General features: G+C 45.7%; 1 protein-coding gene across 1 annotated transcript in view; it reads left to right on the top strand.

Annotated features, from left to right (window-relative positions):
* Positions 1 to 17,433, top strand: part of otofa (otoferlin a) — a 103,398-nt gene that overhangs the window by 22,554 nt on the left and 63,411 nt on the right. Inside the window, exons 4-5 of the mRNA XM_061242002.1 lie at positions 11,100 to 11,199; positions 14,891 to 15,084. Coding sequence (XP_061097986.1) covers positions 11,100 to 11,199; positions 14,891 to 15,084 — 294 coding nt within the window. The remainder of the gene's footprint in view (positions 1 to 11,099; positions 11,200 to 14,890; positions 15,085 to 17,433) is intronic.

Here is a 17,433-nt window from a genome sequence, read left to right as displayed (position 1 = left end):
CTGGATTTGGATTTGAGGGCCAGATTTTAATGATCCCTGCATTAGGATATGAAAGGTCACACACCAGTGAATAGATGGTCCCAAAGCCATTGAATCTGCTGATTTTGTAATTCAACTTTAAACCATCAACCAGGAGTCAGTTGAAGTCAGAAGTCATTTGAATCATTTGCTCATACAGTTGTGTGACACAGAAAGGCAGCTCGTCCCTCTACTGTTCAGGACCAGGCTCAGTGGTATCTGTGTAACATTCTTCATCTTATCCAAGATGTAAAATATCTTTAAAGAAAATGCAAACATAAAATACACGGTCTGGTTAGCATAAATATTCCATGGGTGATTTATTTCATTTTGCGTACATATTCATAATATTTCAGCATACTTCACTTTCATTTGTCTAATATACGGCTGACATGATGCATGGAGGGCGTGTTAGGCAGTAGCTGATAAATGGTCAAATTGCTCAGTCTTTGCGGTTTGATGAATACGTGGCCAATGGGGAGCACCAGTTCACTCACCTGGGAGGTACAGTAGCTCACCAGGGCTATCCATCAATCGCCTCGCCTGTCAAACTGCAGTTCCAGTGCAATGCACTGCTTACCGGGACAGTGAGGAACACATTACTGCTTACAGATATCATGGATTTTTATTTCTTGCTGTGCAAGCATTCAGAATATATTGGGTAAATCTCCTGAAAACGCTGTCATAACCTGAGGCCATCAAACCATGCTCAATACATTACTGTTTTGGATCCAAATACTCTCCAATGTTTTACTGGGCTTGTCTGGTGTATTGGAACCTATGAGATACTCTCAAACAGTGTAAAAACCCCACCTTCTGGTCCTTTTGGTTGGCTCAGTCGCGCCAGGCAAAGATCAGTAAAGCACAGAAAAGTATTTGAATGCAAAACAATGACATATTTGACCCAGGTCTGGAGGCCAACATACTGCCAAAACAAACCAGACCATGCGCCCTCACTAGGGTCTATGTTTTGTCCTTGGTATTAAAAAGTTGAGTAAGAGCCCGGGCATTGCATCGCCCATTATTTGAGAAGATAATCTGACCTGATTACGACCGTTTAACGACAGGGAGCTTCATCATCGATCAGATGAGTAGCCGTGGAGACCGAGCCAGACGCGCAGCCAGACATGCACGAACGCACCCGTCATAAATCATGTCCACGTGAATGCACGTCCAAGGCGGAGAGGTTTCTAACTGCGCGTGTGTAGAGGTGGAAGATGTCGTTCAGAATGTAGCCTCAGAGTCCTGTTTCTCGGGCCACCACGGACTTCTCACACGCTCATGGAGTTCACTGCAGCCTGCGGGAGTAGGTTTATGGAAAAGGACATCTCACCTGGCCCCTATGTTTCCTCCCCCGGGGTTCTGACAGAAAAGCCGGTTATTTTAAAAATGAAAAACCGGGTCTCATCAATTATGAACGCGGCGTGTAAGCCATACATATACATGCCGGGAGTATCGGGTGACAAAAGGGCTTCAATTATTCAGCCATCCATGCCGACGCGGCCTCTTTATGTCCGTCCGTCCGTCAGCGGGAAATTAATTAATTAGAAATTAATTAGCTGAGTCGCTGATCCGTGGCGCGCTGTGGCGTTGAGGTCTGGCGGGCGCAACGCCGGCCGACGCCGTGGTTATCTCGAACCCTCCGGTTTTCAATTCAGCCGAGGAGATTAAAAACAACAACAATGGCCTGCATTCAATCAATGTGTGCCTCTTTCATTGGCAAACAAAGGATTTGACCTGTACTAGTTTTCACTTCGCAAACAGTTTGGAGATTTTGTTTTGATGATAGGTGAACTCGCTAAACGGGATTTGTGGACAGGAAATATAAGCTTGTATGTTACATGTTACATGCTGACTGAATCCATGTTTATCCATGCATTTTTCATAATTTAGCCCATCATTTATTGCCTCAGTGTTCTTCATACATTTAATCATCCAATTAACATCAAATTAATCATATTTCTAATTTGTGAATACTACTGTATACAGTATTGTAGTGACTTTCTATGTACATAAAGCATTATACAGGCTAGGTGGTTTGGCTAATCATAACCAAATTTACACAACATATTATTTCCCATCTGTATGTACTATAGCTGAAAGCACTTGATTTGATTAAAGTTCAGCGAGTTTCATTGGAGCATTCTGTGTTCATCCACTGGGGCCAGGGAGGTTTCGAGTTCCACAGTGAGGAGAAAATTGCAGATAATACCTGGTATTGTTGGCATTGTGGGTTCTCCAAAGGCTGCTCTCACTGTTTGAACAGGTAAACACACACCTGGCTGACTTGCTCCTGAGCTCGGGTGATGATATAGCAGTCTCCGAGGGATGTACAGCCACTGTTTAAACATTCGTCATCGTGCTCCTGTCCTGGCCTGTCCTTTTCACAAAGGCTACCACTGGAGGCGAATAAGTCCTCCCGGTTGGCATTTATATAGCGCCTTTATCCAATTGATGCTTCTCATTCACCCATACACTAATAATAATGATAGTAATAATACATTTTATTCATAGAGCGCTTTTCAAGGTACTCAAAGATGCTTAAATGGCAATTTCCTGTTGGTTCACTGGACCGTCTTGGTCATTGGACAGCTTTGCTGCTAATCATTGGTTCATCAGCCTGCCATTCTGCGTGTAAAATGTTCATTAGTCGGCCTCTCCTGACAGCTCCTTGGACGGCCTCGATCATTGGATGGTCTCCCATCGGGTCACTGGTCTTTTTTTTAATTTAAATCTGGACTTGATTCTGGACCTTGCTTTCATTCCGGAAACTTCCGGTGTCCCACCGTGACTGTGAATGTAATTACTGGAGTTCCTTCAGATCTCAGGCAACTCTCAAAGCTAATCATCATTTTCCTTCAAGCCCGATCGCCGTCTTCTCCTCCACCCCCACTCGTGTAAAATAAATATTCCTCCCACAGTCTTCCCCCCGACTGTCTTTGAATAAGAGCTGTTGGCAGTACAAGCTTCTCTTTAATGTATACCCCCCTCCCTCCCTCCCCTCCATCCCTGGAGAGTGAAGATGAGCATCAGCCCCGCCTGGTAAAGACTGTGCCCTGATGTGTGGGGGTGTGTCGGGGGGTACCCACAAGCGTAACATTTCCCCGGGAGGGCAGCTGAAAGCCTGTCAGGTTCTGGGATAGAGGAATTTGTTGCTACTGCAAAGTCGGCGCTTTTCTTTCAGGAAACGCACGGTGCTTTGAGAATACAACAGACTACTAAATCACTGGTGATCCTTCTGTGCTCTGCACTGTCTGACTGAACACAAGTTTTCCTGCTGGAAATGCTCTACTTTTTACGTAGTATTATGTGGATTGTAATGTGAATTAACTATGAATATATATGCCTCTGTTATGCGTTCGTAAGCATGACATTACCCCTGCCATAAGCGCTCATAACAGCATGTATTAGAGTTTATGAAATGTCATTGCACTGTTACAATGTATGCAATGTATTTGCACAGTTTATTCCAAGTGAATTCCAATTTGCTGCCACACAGTGTGCCAGTGTTAAAGCATTTGCCATAAGCTGTAATAAACGTGATGAGTCAGAGAAACGGCCTCGTATACCTGCCTGTTCTCCTGGTGTGCAGTACTGCATGCTGCGGAGGCATCTGTGAGAGGAATTTCAACTGCATTCCCACTTTGTTTTCACACGCTCATAGATACTATATATAATTTATTTATCCCTAAGGATCCGTCATTGCAGTTGTAGAATCCAATGCAAGGCTACAGTTATGTAACCATGGTTACGTAGTTTTCTCTCCCTCTGAATGAATCTTTCGGAGTCGAGCTCAGTCCCAGGGTTGAATGGCGGAGGAGCTTACCGCATTCAGTTTTCAGTTTGTTCCGTGCTCCTGGTGTCAGTCTTCACATCCATGACCACACACTCATACTCTCAGACCAGGCACACACACACCAGCACATACACACACGTACACAGTATAAGTGTAAGCTTGCCTTTCATTACAGTCATTTAGTCACTTATCCCGAGTGACGTATTATACAGTGCAAATCAGAACCGTGCAAATAAAGTGCAAGGTAACATGGGGGGGGGGGGGGGGGGGGACTTGTACGGTGATGACTTCAAGCTCTTGGGAATATTTTGCTTAAAGAGTAGCATCAGCAACTGTGCTGTCTGCAAGATTTTAGTTCAGTTAAGGATATTGACTGTTTTATTTTGTTTGAGTGCTGGTGTTTGTTTTGTTTTCTTTCCCCGTGTCTTCATTTAGTGGATATCATTGTGGTGTCTGGAAAAACACCACAAAAACAATGTTTTCCATACACAACCCTATTTCTGTGGTTATTTATATTTTTTTATTACTTCTCACACACAGTAGTGAGGAAGTGGGAACATAATAGCAGTTTTTATACATTTCTTATATATATATATATATATGCAGCATAATGAAATTCACGGTTGACCCAGAAACACTGACTTGAAAAGGGAAGAGCTTGTAAATTATGAAACAGCTGGATATGAATTGTTTTTTCGGGTGAAAGAAAAGAAAAATCAATAATGAATGTTCCCTTTTCAGAGGATAATCACGAGCCTGAACATGATACGCGTGATACAAACCTATCATTACTTATTGAAACCGCCACCACAATACACGGCCATGAATGAGTGATGCGTCATGCTTTTCAGACGCGGGAGACACAGAGGCAACCGATTATGATTATGATTATTCAACAAACAAAAAGAAGAGAAAAAATGGGCAAGGAATAGATACAGTAGCTTGTCTCCGCATTTTGCTCATTTTTTAGAGCATTATCTCCTCCCCATATAGCGTGTAGCCTAGCGGCTAAGGTACATGCATGGGTCCCAGAAGGCATTTCCGCATTAAACACATTTACATGTTCCCTAACTCGGGTGTTCTGTCTCACTAAGACGATTGTAAAGGTCTATTGTCGCCTTTTTGTGCTAACCAAGCTCACCGCAGAGGGAAGTCATATAGTAACAGAATGTGTTGAAGATTCACAAGCGAGCATGTCTGTTACTTTTCTGTTGAAGTGCTACGTTTATTAAGAGCATAAAAACATAATAACGAGCCCAGAAACCCTCACCGTTTGCCTCCAGGGCAGAGCTAAACACTGATCACTAATTTCCACCTATGCCCCTTCGTTCTAGAACTCGTCCTGAGAAATACGGCAGCCTCTCAATATGGACCTTCTTGATGAGCCATCACAACATTTTGATAGGGGTTGGAGACCACAGGTCTACATGTTCATACAGTGTTCATTCAATAATAATTAAAGTAAATTCAATAATTTACTTTGAATGCTCTATGACCAGAAAAAGGGACATATGTTTGTACATGTTTTCACTTCAAATGAGCCTGTTTGGCCTGGTAATGCAGAGAGATTCTTGGAGCACTTGTGAGAAATCCGTCGATCAGTCTGTATTCTTGTACAGCAGCTCTGACCAACACATAGTCACACAGTGGCTCACAGTGAGCCTGGAGACTGGGGTCATGTTCAGGGCCTGGTGTGAGAGAACCACAGAGCTCCAGCTGGGCTTTGATTCGCTTCGCAGCGGAACAAGAGGTTAAAAATGATACTCTTAGATGTTTCTTTAAAGGTACAATAGGTAATTTCGGACTCCTAACGGTCAAGAGAGGAATTGCAGCAACAAACACCCTCAAACCACAACACTGTTTACCCCTGTTGAAACGCCATTGGCTGTGGCAATTAGAACCAATTTTCAACCAATGAGCTTGAATTATCAGTCAGTGTCAGTGCTTCAACTGTATATTTTGAAACCCGAATTTAAGGACTGTAAACACAGGCAGAGGGTCAGCATGTCAGTGAGCCTTTTTCAATGATGGGATTTACAAAGGTCTTTTAACAATGTTTTAACATAAAAATCTGACCTTTTGTACCTTTAAAGAGGTTCTGCTTCCCACATGATGTAGAGAAGGTCATATGAAAGGCCTTTGCTGCCTGTGTTAAGCTCTGAAATTTCACATACAGTGAGAACTCGCGACTGACTTCCCACTGACCTTTTGAAATTCAAAATTCAAAATAAAATAAGAAATAAAAAACTAACAGAAAGTTTAGAACTATTATGACCCTGTCGAGAATATTTGCCGTTGTGCTTCCGGAGTGGAATTCTGGAATTCGGAACGAGGCTAGGGGGTTTTTCCCCGGACGTATCCCCACACCAGGGTAATTAGCAGTGGCGTTTGTAGTGTTTGTAGATAAAGAAAGTGCATAATGCGCATTATCGAGAGCGCAGGCGTCCGGGCGTCAGACCGCCCTTTCCTCTCCGATGGCGCCTGAGCGCTGAGCGGGTCAGAAAGTGCGGGACCCCCCCCTCGTCCCCCCCCCTCGTCCCCCCCCCCCGTCCCCCCCGGGCCACGGCGTTATCGAAGAGAGAAAATAAAGTGCGGAGAGAATGGGCGTCGACACGAGCCGTCGCCATGGGAGACGCGGCCTAATTAACTCAAACCGCTTCAGAGCGTTTCCCGTTTAATTCCGTGTGTTCACGCTGAGGGATCATGCCTATCAACCCCAAGCAGCCGGGGTCCTGGAATGAGCTCCAGAAACAACCGAATAGAGCCCGATTTTCCCTCTTCGTTTTTCACTCGTGACTTTGGTGTGCGTGGCTCATTTTGTTCAGAGCAGTCTTGGCAAAATGGACAAGCCGTGAAACAGTCGTTTGATTGTATTATGTGTGTGTGAACGGCAATTAAAGCCCCACAGGAAAATCCCTGCATTTTATGACACACAGCCAACACAACACGGGGCTTTTTACTCATATGTCTGTCACTCCAAGGTCCTGCGCTTTTAAACGCATTTTACGAATTGAAAAAGCCTTAAGAAATTAACATTTAATTAGAAGGAGGGCTTTATTGTTTACCAGCAGCCCCGGTTGGTCTGAGCATTAACACCCACAACGGTGTACTGGAAATGCTTTTAATCCTAATTAACAGCCGCTTTAAAATAACATAAGCATTACTTGTGACACATGGAATGTTACGTGATTGTATTCATATTCCACTGGTGTTTTCCGTATTTGTGAAGTCGTATTGTGTATTGCGCTCTTAGTCATAGCTGGCTTTATTTGCATTATGACGCCCCCGTTGGGAATAATGAACATCTGTTCGTTGTGAGCGGGTTGTACATCGCAGTACCATGAGTCTGCATTTTCACTGACTTTCTGGAATGTAGTATTGATTTATGCACTTCTATAATCAAATCTAAAAACTTGTTTGTGCCCCCCAAAAAATCTGTTAATATTCTGAAAGTGTAGGTTTGTACGGTAGTTGCTTTGAATTAATATCATTTTGAATGCCTAATAGTCTCTCCCTCTCTCCCTGGCTAAGTGTGACTCTCTCACTCTCACTCCCATTATAACTCTCTCACTCACACTCACTCTCTCTCACTCTGTCTTGCTCTCTCTCTCTCTCTCCCTTCCTCTCTCTCTCTCTCTCTCTCTCTCTCTCCTGCTCATCCTCTCTCTGGAATTCCAGCACAATGTTCAGCGCAGAGATGACTGTGGAAGTGATCCATAAGGCTGTTCTGGGTTCATACCTGTGTGGCTTTATTGCTGAATGTATCATTTTTACTGTCTTTGTTTAAAATGCTTAATGGCTGCTCGTTGCTCGCGATGACGGCAGTTTGGAAACAGATGAGCCACATGGCCCCTTCTCAGAAGCAGCGAATGTCTTCTGGTGGCTATTCTACGCGAGTTTGTGTGCGATCGGTCTATTTCTGACAAGACGCATACCTGAATGATCTCTGAGCCTCTATCATGCCTTGTAAAATCTTAAATGAGAGCCAGTAACATGATAAAGGGGCAAACCTGTGTGTGCAATCTCCCCATGAGAAGAGCCGGTTTAATAAAAGCGTATCGCTTCATCCTCTGCGTGGCCCTAAGCTCATTTTATCACTCGGTTGGACTAAATAAACAACTTTTCTGCTGAATTTTACTTCTTCTTACTGTACCCTGTAGAGAACAGTCTATTCTCCCTTGACTGATTCTTTTCTTCTTTTAGGTCAGTTCTGTTCTGAAGGGAGTTTTGTTTTATTAATAACGGTGCACTTGGAACAATGTTACTGAACCACGAGCCAAGCAGCCGCCGTGGTCATAGCATTTTAAGGGCTTCAGTGTTTGTGGGCAATTTGGGACCAGCTCATAGGCACTCATCAGGGAGTCTCTCACATAATCTTGCTTGTGCGCGCGCACACACACACACACAGACCCACACAGGCACATACACACACACAGGCGCACACACACCACACACACACAGGCACACACACACACCGGCGTGCACACACACACAGGCGCGCACACACACACACAGGCGCACATACACACACACACTCACAGACACACACACACACACACACAGGCGCACACACACCACACCCACACAGGCACACACACACACTTCTTTGCCCAGTCAATGCGCTAGTGTTATGCACATAGTTCTTCAGTAGTTCTAATGTTTTCTATCGGAATGGTTTTCAAGCAGTATTGTGGATTGAGGGTCAGTTTGTATTCAAAACATTTTCCTGTGTTGCATCTGAATCTGACAAATTTTTTATTTTTATTTTACTGAGTTTCTGAAATGTAATGCCTGAGTTTGGTGGGCATTCAAACTTCATTGCTGAAGATATGCTGCAAAAAAAATAAAATAAAATAAAAAATCCATAATTCAAAACCGCCCTGGTGAAAGCCTTGTCCCTGCACGACAGCAGAAATGCAGCCCCAGATTTGGGAACGGCTTCAGGCACCGTCCTGCCCGCAGCGGGGGGTGGCAGTTTAAGGCTTTCAGCGGCGTGTTGTGTACTGTGATATTTTTATCGCGGTGCGCGGTGCGACGTGGGTTTGTGCAAACACAACACCTCGCCGTCTCTGTGCGCTCTTACGTAACCGAGCTGCGCTCCTCTCCAGTCCTCCGTAGGATCAGCCGCACCACACCGACGACAGCAGTGACCGGAGCGGGCGGGAGCCACCACTGTAGATCGCAGTACGGAATAGATTCCTGGCTCGGAACGTTTTTTATCGCGGAAAGTGAAGCACAGTCTGCTGTCTGTTCGGTCCTGAGAGGGTCTGCAGTGGGGTCATGGGTGGGGGTCATGGATGAGTTTGCAGTGGGGTGATGGATGAGTTTGCAATGGGGTCATGGGTGGGGTCATGGAGGAGTTTGCAGTGGGGTCATGGGTGGGTCGGACGGTGGGGTGCTAGATGGTGGATGGACTGCATTTATATAGCGCTTTTATATAAACAAACACTTGTATATAATTGCTGCCTCTCATTCACCCATTCACACACACTCACACACCAACGGCGGCTGGCTGCCATGCACAGGACCAGCATTATGTCCAAATTACTGGACAGAATGCGCTTTCCCTCGTCACTGCGTTTGGTTAAATCATTTGAAACGATGCACCAAAACAGCATTGGTATTCTCCTCCCTCCTGCCCCTGGAGAGCTGCAGAGTTTGCTGGTCCTCGCTTTCGCCCTAAATTCGGCCAGGCAGTTTGGACCCGGGGAAACAGGAGAAGTGAGGGAACACGTAAACGTTTAATGTGTGAATGTGCTTAATGTGTCAATGCCTTCTGGGACCCAGTCATGGACCTTAGCCGCTAGGCTACACGCTATACGCGGAGGAAGTAGTGCTCTATTTTACAGGCATTTAATTAACTAGAATTTGCTGGGTGAATACCAGCCACTTTGTGTAATTATAGGGTAACTATTTTCATTTCAGACTGTAGGTACTATGAAACAGGCCGTAAACATATTTACGTAATGCTTAACCACTTTGTTTCATGGTGCATAATGACTTTGTTTCATAGGACTTACCTCTGAAATCAAACTAGTTTTCTCATAATTGCGCAGATAGCTGGTATTTACCCAGTAAATGCTCACTCATTAGTGAGTGTGAAATAAACCTGTGAGGAAGAGCAGGCCAGGAACATCGTGTGACAGCCGAACACAACAAACACAAACAAACCTTACGTTTGACCTTTACTGTGTGTCTCTGTTACCATGGAGACTATCCACAGACATGCTGATTGGCTGGAGGGGGAGAATGGCATTCTGGGTGCTGCCGTGGTGCATCAGTGTCATGGCAACCTGGCGGCCCCTCCCGGCTCTTTGGCTGGGGTACAGGTCACGAGCCTGTCCTCAGATCTATCGGGACAGTAGATGAGGAGTTCAAGTTACATTACAGTCATTTAGCTGACAATTTTATCCGATGTGACTTACAGTTCATTAGACAAAGTAGGGGACAATCCCCCCTGGAGCAATGTGGGGCGTTACATCTCCCTTAACAGACGGATGTGACCTGCGTGTTACATCTCCCTTAACAGACAGATGTGACGCCAGCGTTGTATTTGATCATGTGACCGTTGAAATGCATTGTGATTCCTAGGCCTTCCTATGGGTTTTCTATAGGGCGCCTTAGTCCATAATGGACTGAGTGCATTTAATTATGCACTCAGGGATGTCTCCTTCCGTGTGAATTGTGTATGGCTCTCAAAGTAGCCTGTCTCTCCCTGTATCAGGTGGCTGCTAATAACTATCTAAATCAGGCAGCTATTATATGGACCCTTTACACATTACATGACATTACATTATTGGCATCTTACCCAGAGCAACGTACAGTTGATTAGACGAAGCAGGAGACAGTCCTCCCCTGGAGCAACGCAGTGTTAAGGGGCTTGCTCAAGGGCCCAACGGCTGTGCGGATCTTACTGTGGCCCCACCGGGGATTGAACCACTGATCTTGCCGATCCCAGTCGTGTACCTTAACCACTACGCTACAGGCCGCCCTTAAGCACTGCACCACCTGTATGCCTACATATACGTATCACCATTCAGGTATTGTGTTGCCTTGCCTGCTAACAATGCTAATTTCAGCTGGTCTGCATTGGGCTGCTGCAGGTTGAGTTTCAGACGGGTTGATTGACGGCACTTTGTCTTCTCTGGGAGTCGGAGGGGAAGGCTGTGTGGATGGCTAAACTGTGCATGCATATTTAACGCCCCCTCTCAGCGTTGGTTTCATCGCCTCTGGTTTGTTCCGTCTCCGGGTGCTTTCGCCCCGCTAAGCGTGTCTCCCTCCGCAGGCTGGTCGGAACCTTCCGGATGGTTCTACAGAAGGTGGTGGAGGACGGTCAGCTGGAGATCTCCGACACCCTGATCGATGACAACAACACGGCCATACAGGTGAGCGGCCCCGCCCACTCCGCCAGGTAGCGCTCCTGACGCCCAGCAGCTGCCAGGGGACACTGAGGACACCTTCGCAATGAGCGTGTCCAAAACGTACACAAAGTTTGCATACAAACCCTAGCAACTGTGTCCCCTTCTCTCTGGGTGACATTACACCTGTTTTACATGGCGCCCTGTGATGTCAGTTGAGCATCTGGCGTGCCTAAAGAATCTGTGATGTCACAGGGGTGCAGAGCATCTGGTGTGCCTAAAGAATCTGTGATGTCACAAGGGTGCTGAGCATCTGGTGTGCCTAAAGAATCTGTGATGTCACAAGGGTGCTGAGCATCAGGTGAACCTATAGATTCTGTTTTGTCACAAAGGAAACAGAACACTTTAACTGTCACCTATAAACCCTAAGTTTCTCTCTCCCCGACTACCTCCACTGACTCAAGGGTCCCCAGGAACACTGGGGACAATGCCTTTCCTTAGTGGGAAACAACTAATATGAAAACAACAGTATGCTGAAGTATACTGTTTTATACGTAAAACATTTTTGAAGTATACTTAAAGTTTATAACAAGTATGCTGAGCATATGATTTTTTTCACATGGGAATTCAATAGGGCTGCCATGGCAACGCTTAGGAACCCGCCGTGTGTGTACAGGTGGGGGAGGGGGGCGTGAGTCTTACTCCTTTATTGCGAAAAATTCATTATGTGTTTTAATACCCTACTCTATTTGCGCATTTTCAATTTCAATTTTCTTCCCCCGCTCGCGGTAGCCGGGTGTGTGGTTTCCTGCTCCCGTAAAGAGGCAGAGGTCTTAAACGCCGTCTCCGGGTCTCCGGGTCTCCGGGTCTCCGGGTCGGAGCGTTATTGCAGCGCCCCTGTGATCTCACAGCTGCTCAGGCTTCCTCTCCGCTCCGTACCTGCAGAACCGCTGCTCCTACCCGCTGCTCCTACCCGCTGCTCTGACCCGCTTTATCGGACCCTGATAGCATTAGCCTGACACGGCACTAAAAGGACAATCGCTTTTCTGTTTTGATCATTTTTCGGAACGGATTCCTCGATCTGTCATTTTGTCAGTCAGAGACGTGTTCACTCCCAAGGTCTTACTCCTTGGGCGCGTCAAATTGCTGCGCAATGTGGATTATTGAAAAGTTTATGGTTTTATTTTATATACACATGAAATGAAAATATAATTGGCTGCAGTGGAAGGGAGCTATATATGACCACAATAAAAAAAGAGATTATTACTGTTTGAACAGATTTGATTACAGCCTCTGTTAAATATGAACTGCCAGGTTGGACTGCAGGTTTCATTGAGAAGCTGGAGGTGCTGCCATTTTATTGCAAATACAGAATGTCCAGTACTCAATTTGGTCACAGCCCTGTATAAATATTTCTAAGACACCCTAAAATCATGTGTTTTCAACCCCAATGGCAGGACGTAAGAGACGTGCATCTGGTGAAGGTAAAGAACCAGTGATGTCACAGTGGTGCATAGTTTGTGGTGAGCCTAAAGAACCTGTGATGTCACAGTGGTGTAGAGCCTAAACAATCTGTGAAGTCACAATTGTAACTGAATGATAGCGCACTAAATGACATCATGTGTGCAACTAGGCAGCGAGCAGCCTAGAAAAGTGGATGCATGGCAACAATGCCATTCATCAATATAACAACCAACTGCACATAAACCTGCAAAATTATGTGACGACATAAAAGTACAAGCAGGAGAATGAGGATGTCAGTGCTTTAAGTAGGAAATGTGATTGGGCATATGCGGTTCAGGATCAGTCGAGCCACGCTGTGTGAGCGGGGGTATTTCCAGTGTGCCGAGGAGGACAGGTGGTGGTTTGATCGGGGAATCGCTGAGGATAGCTGCTGTAGTCTTGTGGCTCGGTGCCTGCTGGTGTGGTGTATCAGCCAGGGAGTGTTTGGCTCCGGCGCGGGGAGTCTCTCCCAGTGAAGGCCCGCTCTGCGTGCCAGGGGCCGGGTGGGATCCCCCTCCCTCGTTTACGCACTCCGGGAGATCCAGCTCAACGTGTCGCCCCCCTCATTCGGCGTGCTAAAAGCCAGGTGAAAGCATCCCTGGCCTTTCCGGCACCTTGGCCAGCCGCATGGCTGACAGCGCAAATGGCAGGGATGCTTTCAGTAGGCATTTGAAAAGGAATTAGTGCACTACCAAATGCACAGAGGACTTTTAGGAGACAGAGTAGCGCGTAGAAATGTCACTTGACTACCGCGTCGGGCTGGGAAACCTGAATAAAGTCTTTACACGTCGGCACTTTACGGACGCATGTGGACAGAAGGAGCTTCCTGCGAAAAGCTGTTTGGAAACATACGCCGAAGGTACTTTTTCTGAACGAAATCCCCGAGCGTTGAGGCTATTTAGAATGGACTTTCTCCGTACTTTCCCGAAGTAAACGGTTTGAAGTAATTAAATTGCATTCGTTCTGCAGCCTATCAGAGGAAATCCCATTTTCGCGAGGGAGGAAATCGGGTGCAGTCGGCGCAGTTTTATTTGTGGTTTCCGAGTGACAGGTTTTTCGCGAAACGCAACCGTGATAACATCTGCGAGTGAAATCACGAGTGAAATTGCTTTTGTGAAGCGATCCCCAGTCACACAACTCCTATTGCAAGTTCAGCCCGGGTTCTGTTTTTAGTTCATAAACGAAACCAAAATAAATATAAATAAATAAACTTTAGCCCATGTCTCACTGTGAACATGGGCTTGGTTATAAAAGCTCTGAATCACAGCAAACCGCAGCAGGAGACTCCACAGAACACTTCCCCTGCTGTCTGTGAACCCTTCACAGAGGCCACTGTAGGTCTGCCACTGGTTCCAACATCGGGGCTTGCCTCCCATGATGCACAGCATGCGATCTGAGTGGACCGGTCGGCTAAAGTTCAAAGCGCCCTGCTCAGGGAATTAGTCATACTCTTACTGTGGGGTTCGGGGGGGTGATGTCTGCCACTGCTGCGGACGTTGGTGCTCACTGACATCTGTGAACTCTGAACTCCGGTGTCTGAAGCCGTAAAACTGTGAGTTGTACCTGCGTCCCCGTATCGGTTCAGTGAGCACATAAACATTTTGGAGAGGGTGGTTCAGTTCGGACGTGTCCAGCATTGCAAGGAGCTTTGAGCTGGTGAGCTGAATTCATCCCCATTTTCAAATGGATGTTACCTTCACTTAAAAATCTAATTTGGCGTCTGACCACCAGTTCTAAATGCATTTTATATCTAATGTAATGTCTGCTCAAGACTGCATCACTGCAAACATCAATCTTTGTGTGCAGTGTTTTAGCCTTTTATTTGCACATAATCTTTGCTAAATAATACAAAATAATGGCCAATGAGGTGAGACATTTTTGCTCAAGATTCATGATTAGCCAGACAATTTCTCTTCATCCCAATTTCATAATGCATAAGTTTTATGCAAAAAGTAATTTTAAAAAAGCTAATATGTTCTACTTGAGGGAAAATAAATAAGATTTTAAGTGTCATTACAAGACTAAAAACTTTTTAGTGATTATTTGAAACTACAGAAAATCGTATGGGTCTCAGATGATGATATTCCTAATCATAACGATCATAAGCATACTCGTAAGCATAGTAATAACACTTTATGGACACCCAACATCGTAATAAAAGCGAGAGCTGGATTAGGTCCAGAGTAAAATCACCCCTCCCTCCCCCCCCATCCAGACGAGCGTCTCCATAGAGATAAAGTACCAGGCCATGGACGGGTCGGGGGGAGTCTGGAGCGACGGGGAATTCCTCGACGTTCCCGGCGAGCAGGACGCGGCGTTCCAGTTCGAGACGGACAGCCTGCTCTCCGGACACAGCCAGGGGTCGGGCGTGTCTCCCGGGAGGTCCAGCTCCGGCCTGCCCTTCAGGAAGTGAGTCGCAACCACGCTCAGTCTCCTCCTCCTCCTTCTCCTTCTCCTTCTCGCTCTCCTTCTCCTCCTCCTCCTTCTACTTCTTCTTCTTCTTCTTCTTCTTCTTCTTCTCCTTCTTCCTGCTTCCCACTTCTCATTCTTTCGCTCTTTCTGACTGAATAATAAAGTTTATTTTCATCTGTTTTGTTGTTCCCCCTAAGAATAAACTCTGGTACATTTCCAGGAGAGAGAGAGAGAGAGAGAGTGAGAGAGAGAGAGTGAGAGAGAGAGAGAGAGAGAGAGAGAGAGAGAGAGAGAGGCATTGGAGAAGCAGGATAGATGATGTTTTTTTTCTCGGGCACACAGTGACCATCAGCGCCGTTTATTGGGTATCCGCTGATACCAGCCTGGTTTACGACAGACTACGCCAGGCTCTAAAAGCTGATCATCTGAAAATATGGTGAAACACGCAGCACTATCATCAGACCTGTAGACCATTAAGATCATCTGGAAATATGGTGAAACGTACGGTACTATCATCAGACCTGTAGATGGTTATTAAAGCGTTCTGTTCTCTGCCTCTTTCACGTGTGGGTGACAAAAGGAACGATAGATTTCCTTTAGGGTTATCCACCTATGCCAGCCATTCTCCAATTCGTCATCGTAATATGCACCTCCAGGCGTGTTTGGCTTTAGATTAGTTCATAAATTTATGCTCCGAGTCAGCTGACAAATGCATTGTGTGTGTTTAGCCAGCAACATTTCCCCAAGGTGTTGTTTCTTTTTATAGCCCTGACAAGAAGTAATGGCTGGCTATTTCTACCAGAGCTTTAGACCTTGATACGTCACCTGTGCTGCATCTGCCGTCTGTGTGCCACACGTTTCAGTAAGAATCTTTTTAACCCTCTGGCGGGTGTGAGGTCATGTGCTCAGAATGTTCTTAACTGAACGTTCTAATGCTGATGTAACAATCACGGCCGGTAACTGAAAGCAGAGTTCTAGAACACCGACTTGTAAGACAAAAAAAAAACATTCCAAAAAGAGACGACTCTTCAAAGGGTTCAAAGCGTTCTCTCGTTCCTGTGTTCTTGTACACTCAGATTTATAGTGCCTCACAGTTGGAGGCTTGCCCCTGTTTTTGAAACATGCTCTGTCAGACAGGAAGGCGAGGGTTTTACACTTCTCCTTTGTCTGGAGTCTAACACCCTATTGATCCGCGCCTCCTTCGAGAGATACAATCTCTCATTAGAGAATCTCTCATCAGGTTCCTGTGTCAACATTTTGTACTTTTTTTGTGTGGGTATTCTCCTTTTAATAGGCAGATGTCTTTGTCTGTAAACACAATGGAGCATTGCTTTACGGGAAAGGCTCTAAAAAGGCTTTGCGAAAGGCAGTGAGGAAAAGTCATTTATTTTGAAAGCAATTTTGAAACGGGAACCGTATTCAATTCTTATTTTCCGCTTATTTGCGTTTTGAGTTCATGGTCGTTTCCTCTTGCATTGGGCGCTGCTGACGCATACAGTAATCACAGGTCTGTTCAGAGGGCAATGTTGGGAGCAGAAGAGGTTGCTGCTGCTGCCTGATATAGACAAGCCCTAGAGGCCAGGCTGCAGGTTCTGATAACTTGAGCGAAAGTCAAAATGGGGGAGTCAGCCCGTACCCCGATTTAACCCCGAGGAGGGGTCTAGAAGGCAGAACGGTTCTGCTTGGTTTTTTATTCGTATTTCATCTTGAGTATCCTTATTTCTTATTTTTTCTCTCACATTGAAGCCTCTGTCATAGGACCAAACAAAGAAGCATTTTGCCTGACAAAGAACTAAATAGGGAGTGTATATATTGGGACTCAGGTGTGTATGTGTATGTGTGTGTGGGTGTGTGTGTGTGCCCACTGTGTGAGTATGTGTGTGTGTGTGTGCGTGTATGTGCACACTGTGTGAGTACGTGTGTGTGTGTCTGTATGCTTGCCTCCTAGTTTTACCACTTCCCCCGCGTTCAGATGGAAAAGCACTTTCATGTATATCGGCCCCTGGGGGGTCATGGTCCCCATAATGTTGGTCAGCAAACACTGAACTGGCCTTTAGATTGCACTTTCCCTACAGACCCCTATCCTTCATTACTGCTCTTAATGCCTCTGTGAACTCAAACAGAGAACTGTCAGAAACAGAGAGAGAGACAGAGAGATAGAGTAAATAATAACGAGAGACGGAGAGAGATGGAGAGAGACAGAGAGAGACAAAGAGAGAGATAGGGAGAGAGAGAGAAAGATGGAGAGAGATGAAGAGAGAAAAGAAAGAAATGGAGAGAGAGAGCGTGTTGGCCTTAGTTCCTCCCTGCATGAGCCTCTAACCTGCACTAATAAAAACACTGTTG

This window comes from Conger conger, chromosome 5, assembly GCF_963514075.1.
Source record: "Conger conger chromosome 5, fConCon1.1, whole genome shotgun sequence".
Taxonomy (NCBI): domain Eukaryota; kingdom Metazoa; phylum Chordata; class Actinopteri; order Anguilliformes; family Congridae; genus Conger; species Conger conger.
The sequence above is the reverse complement of the archived record's forward strand: the minus strand, read 5'-3'. Positions and strand labels throughout refer to the sequence as shown.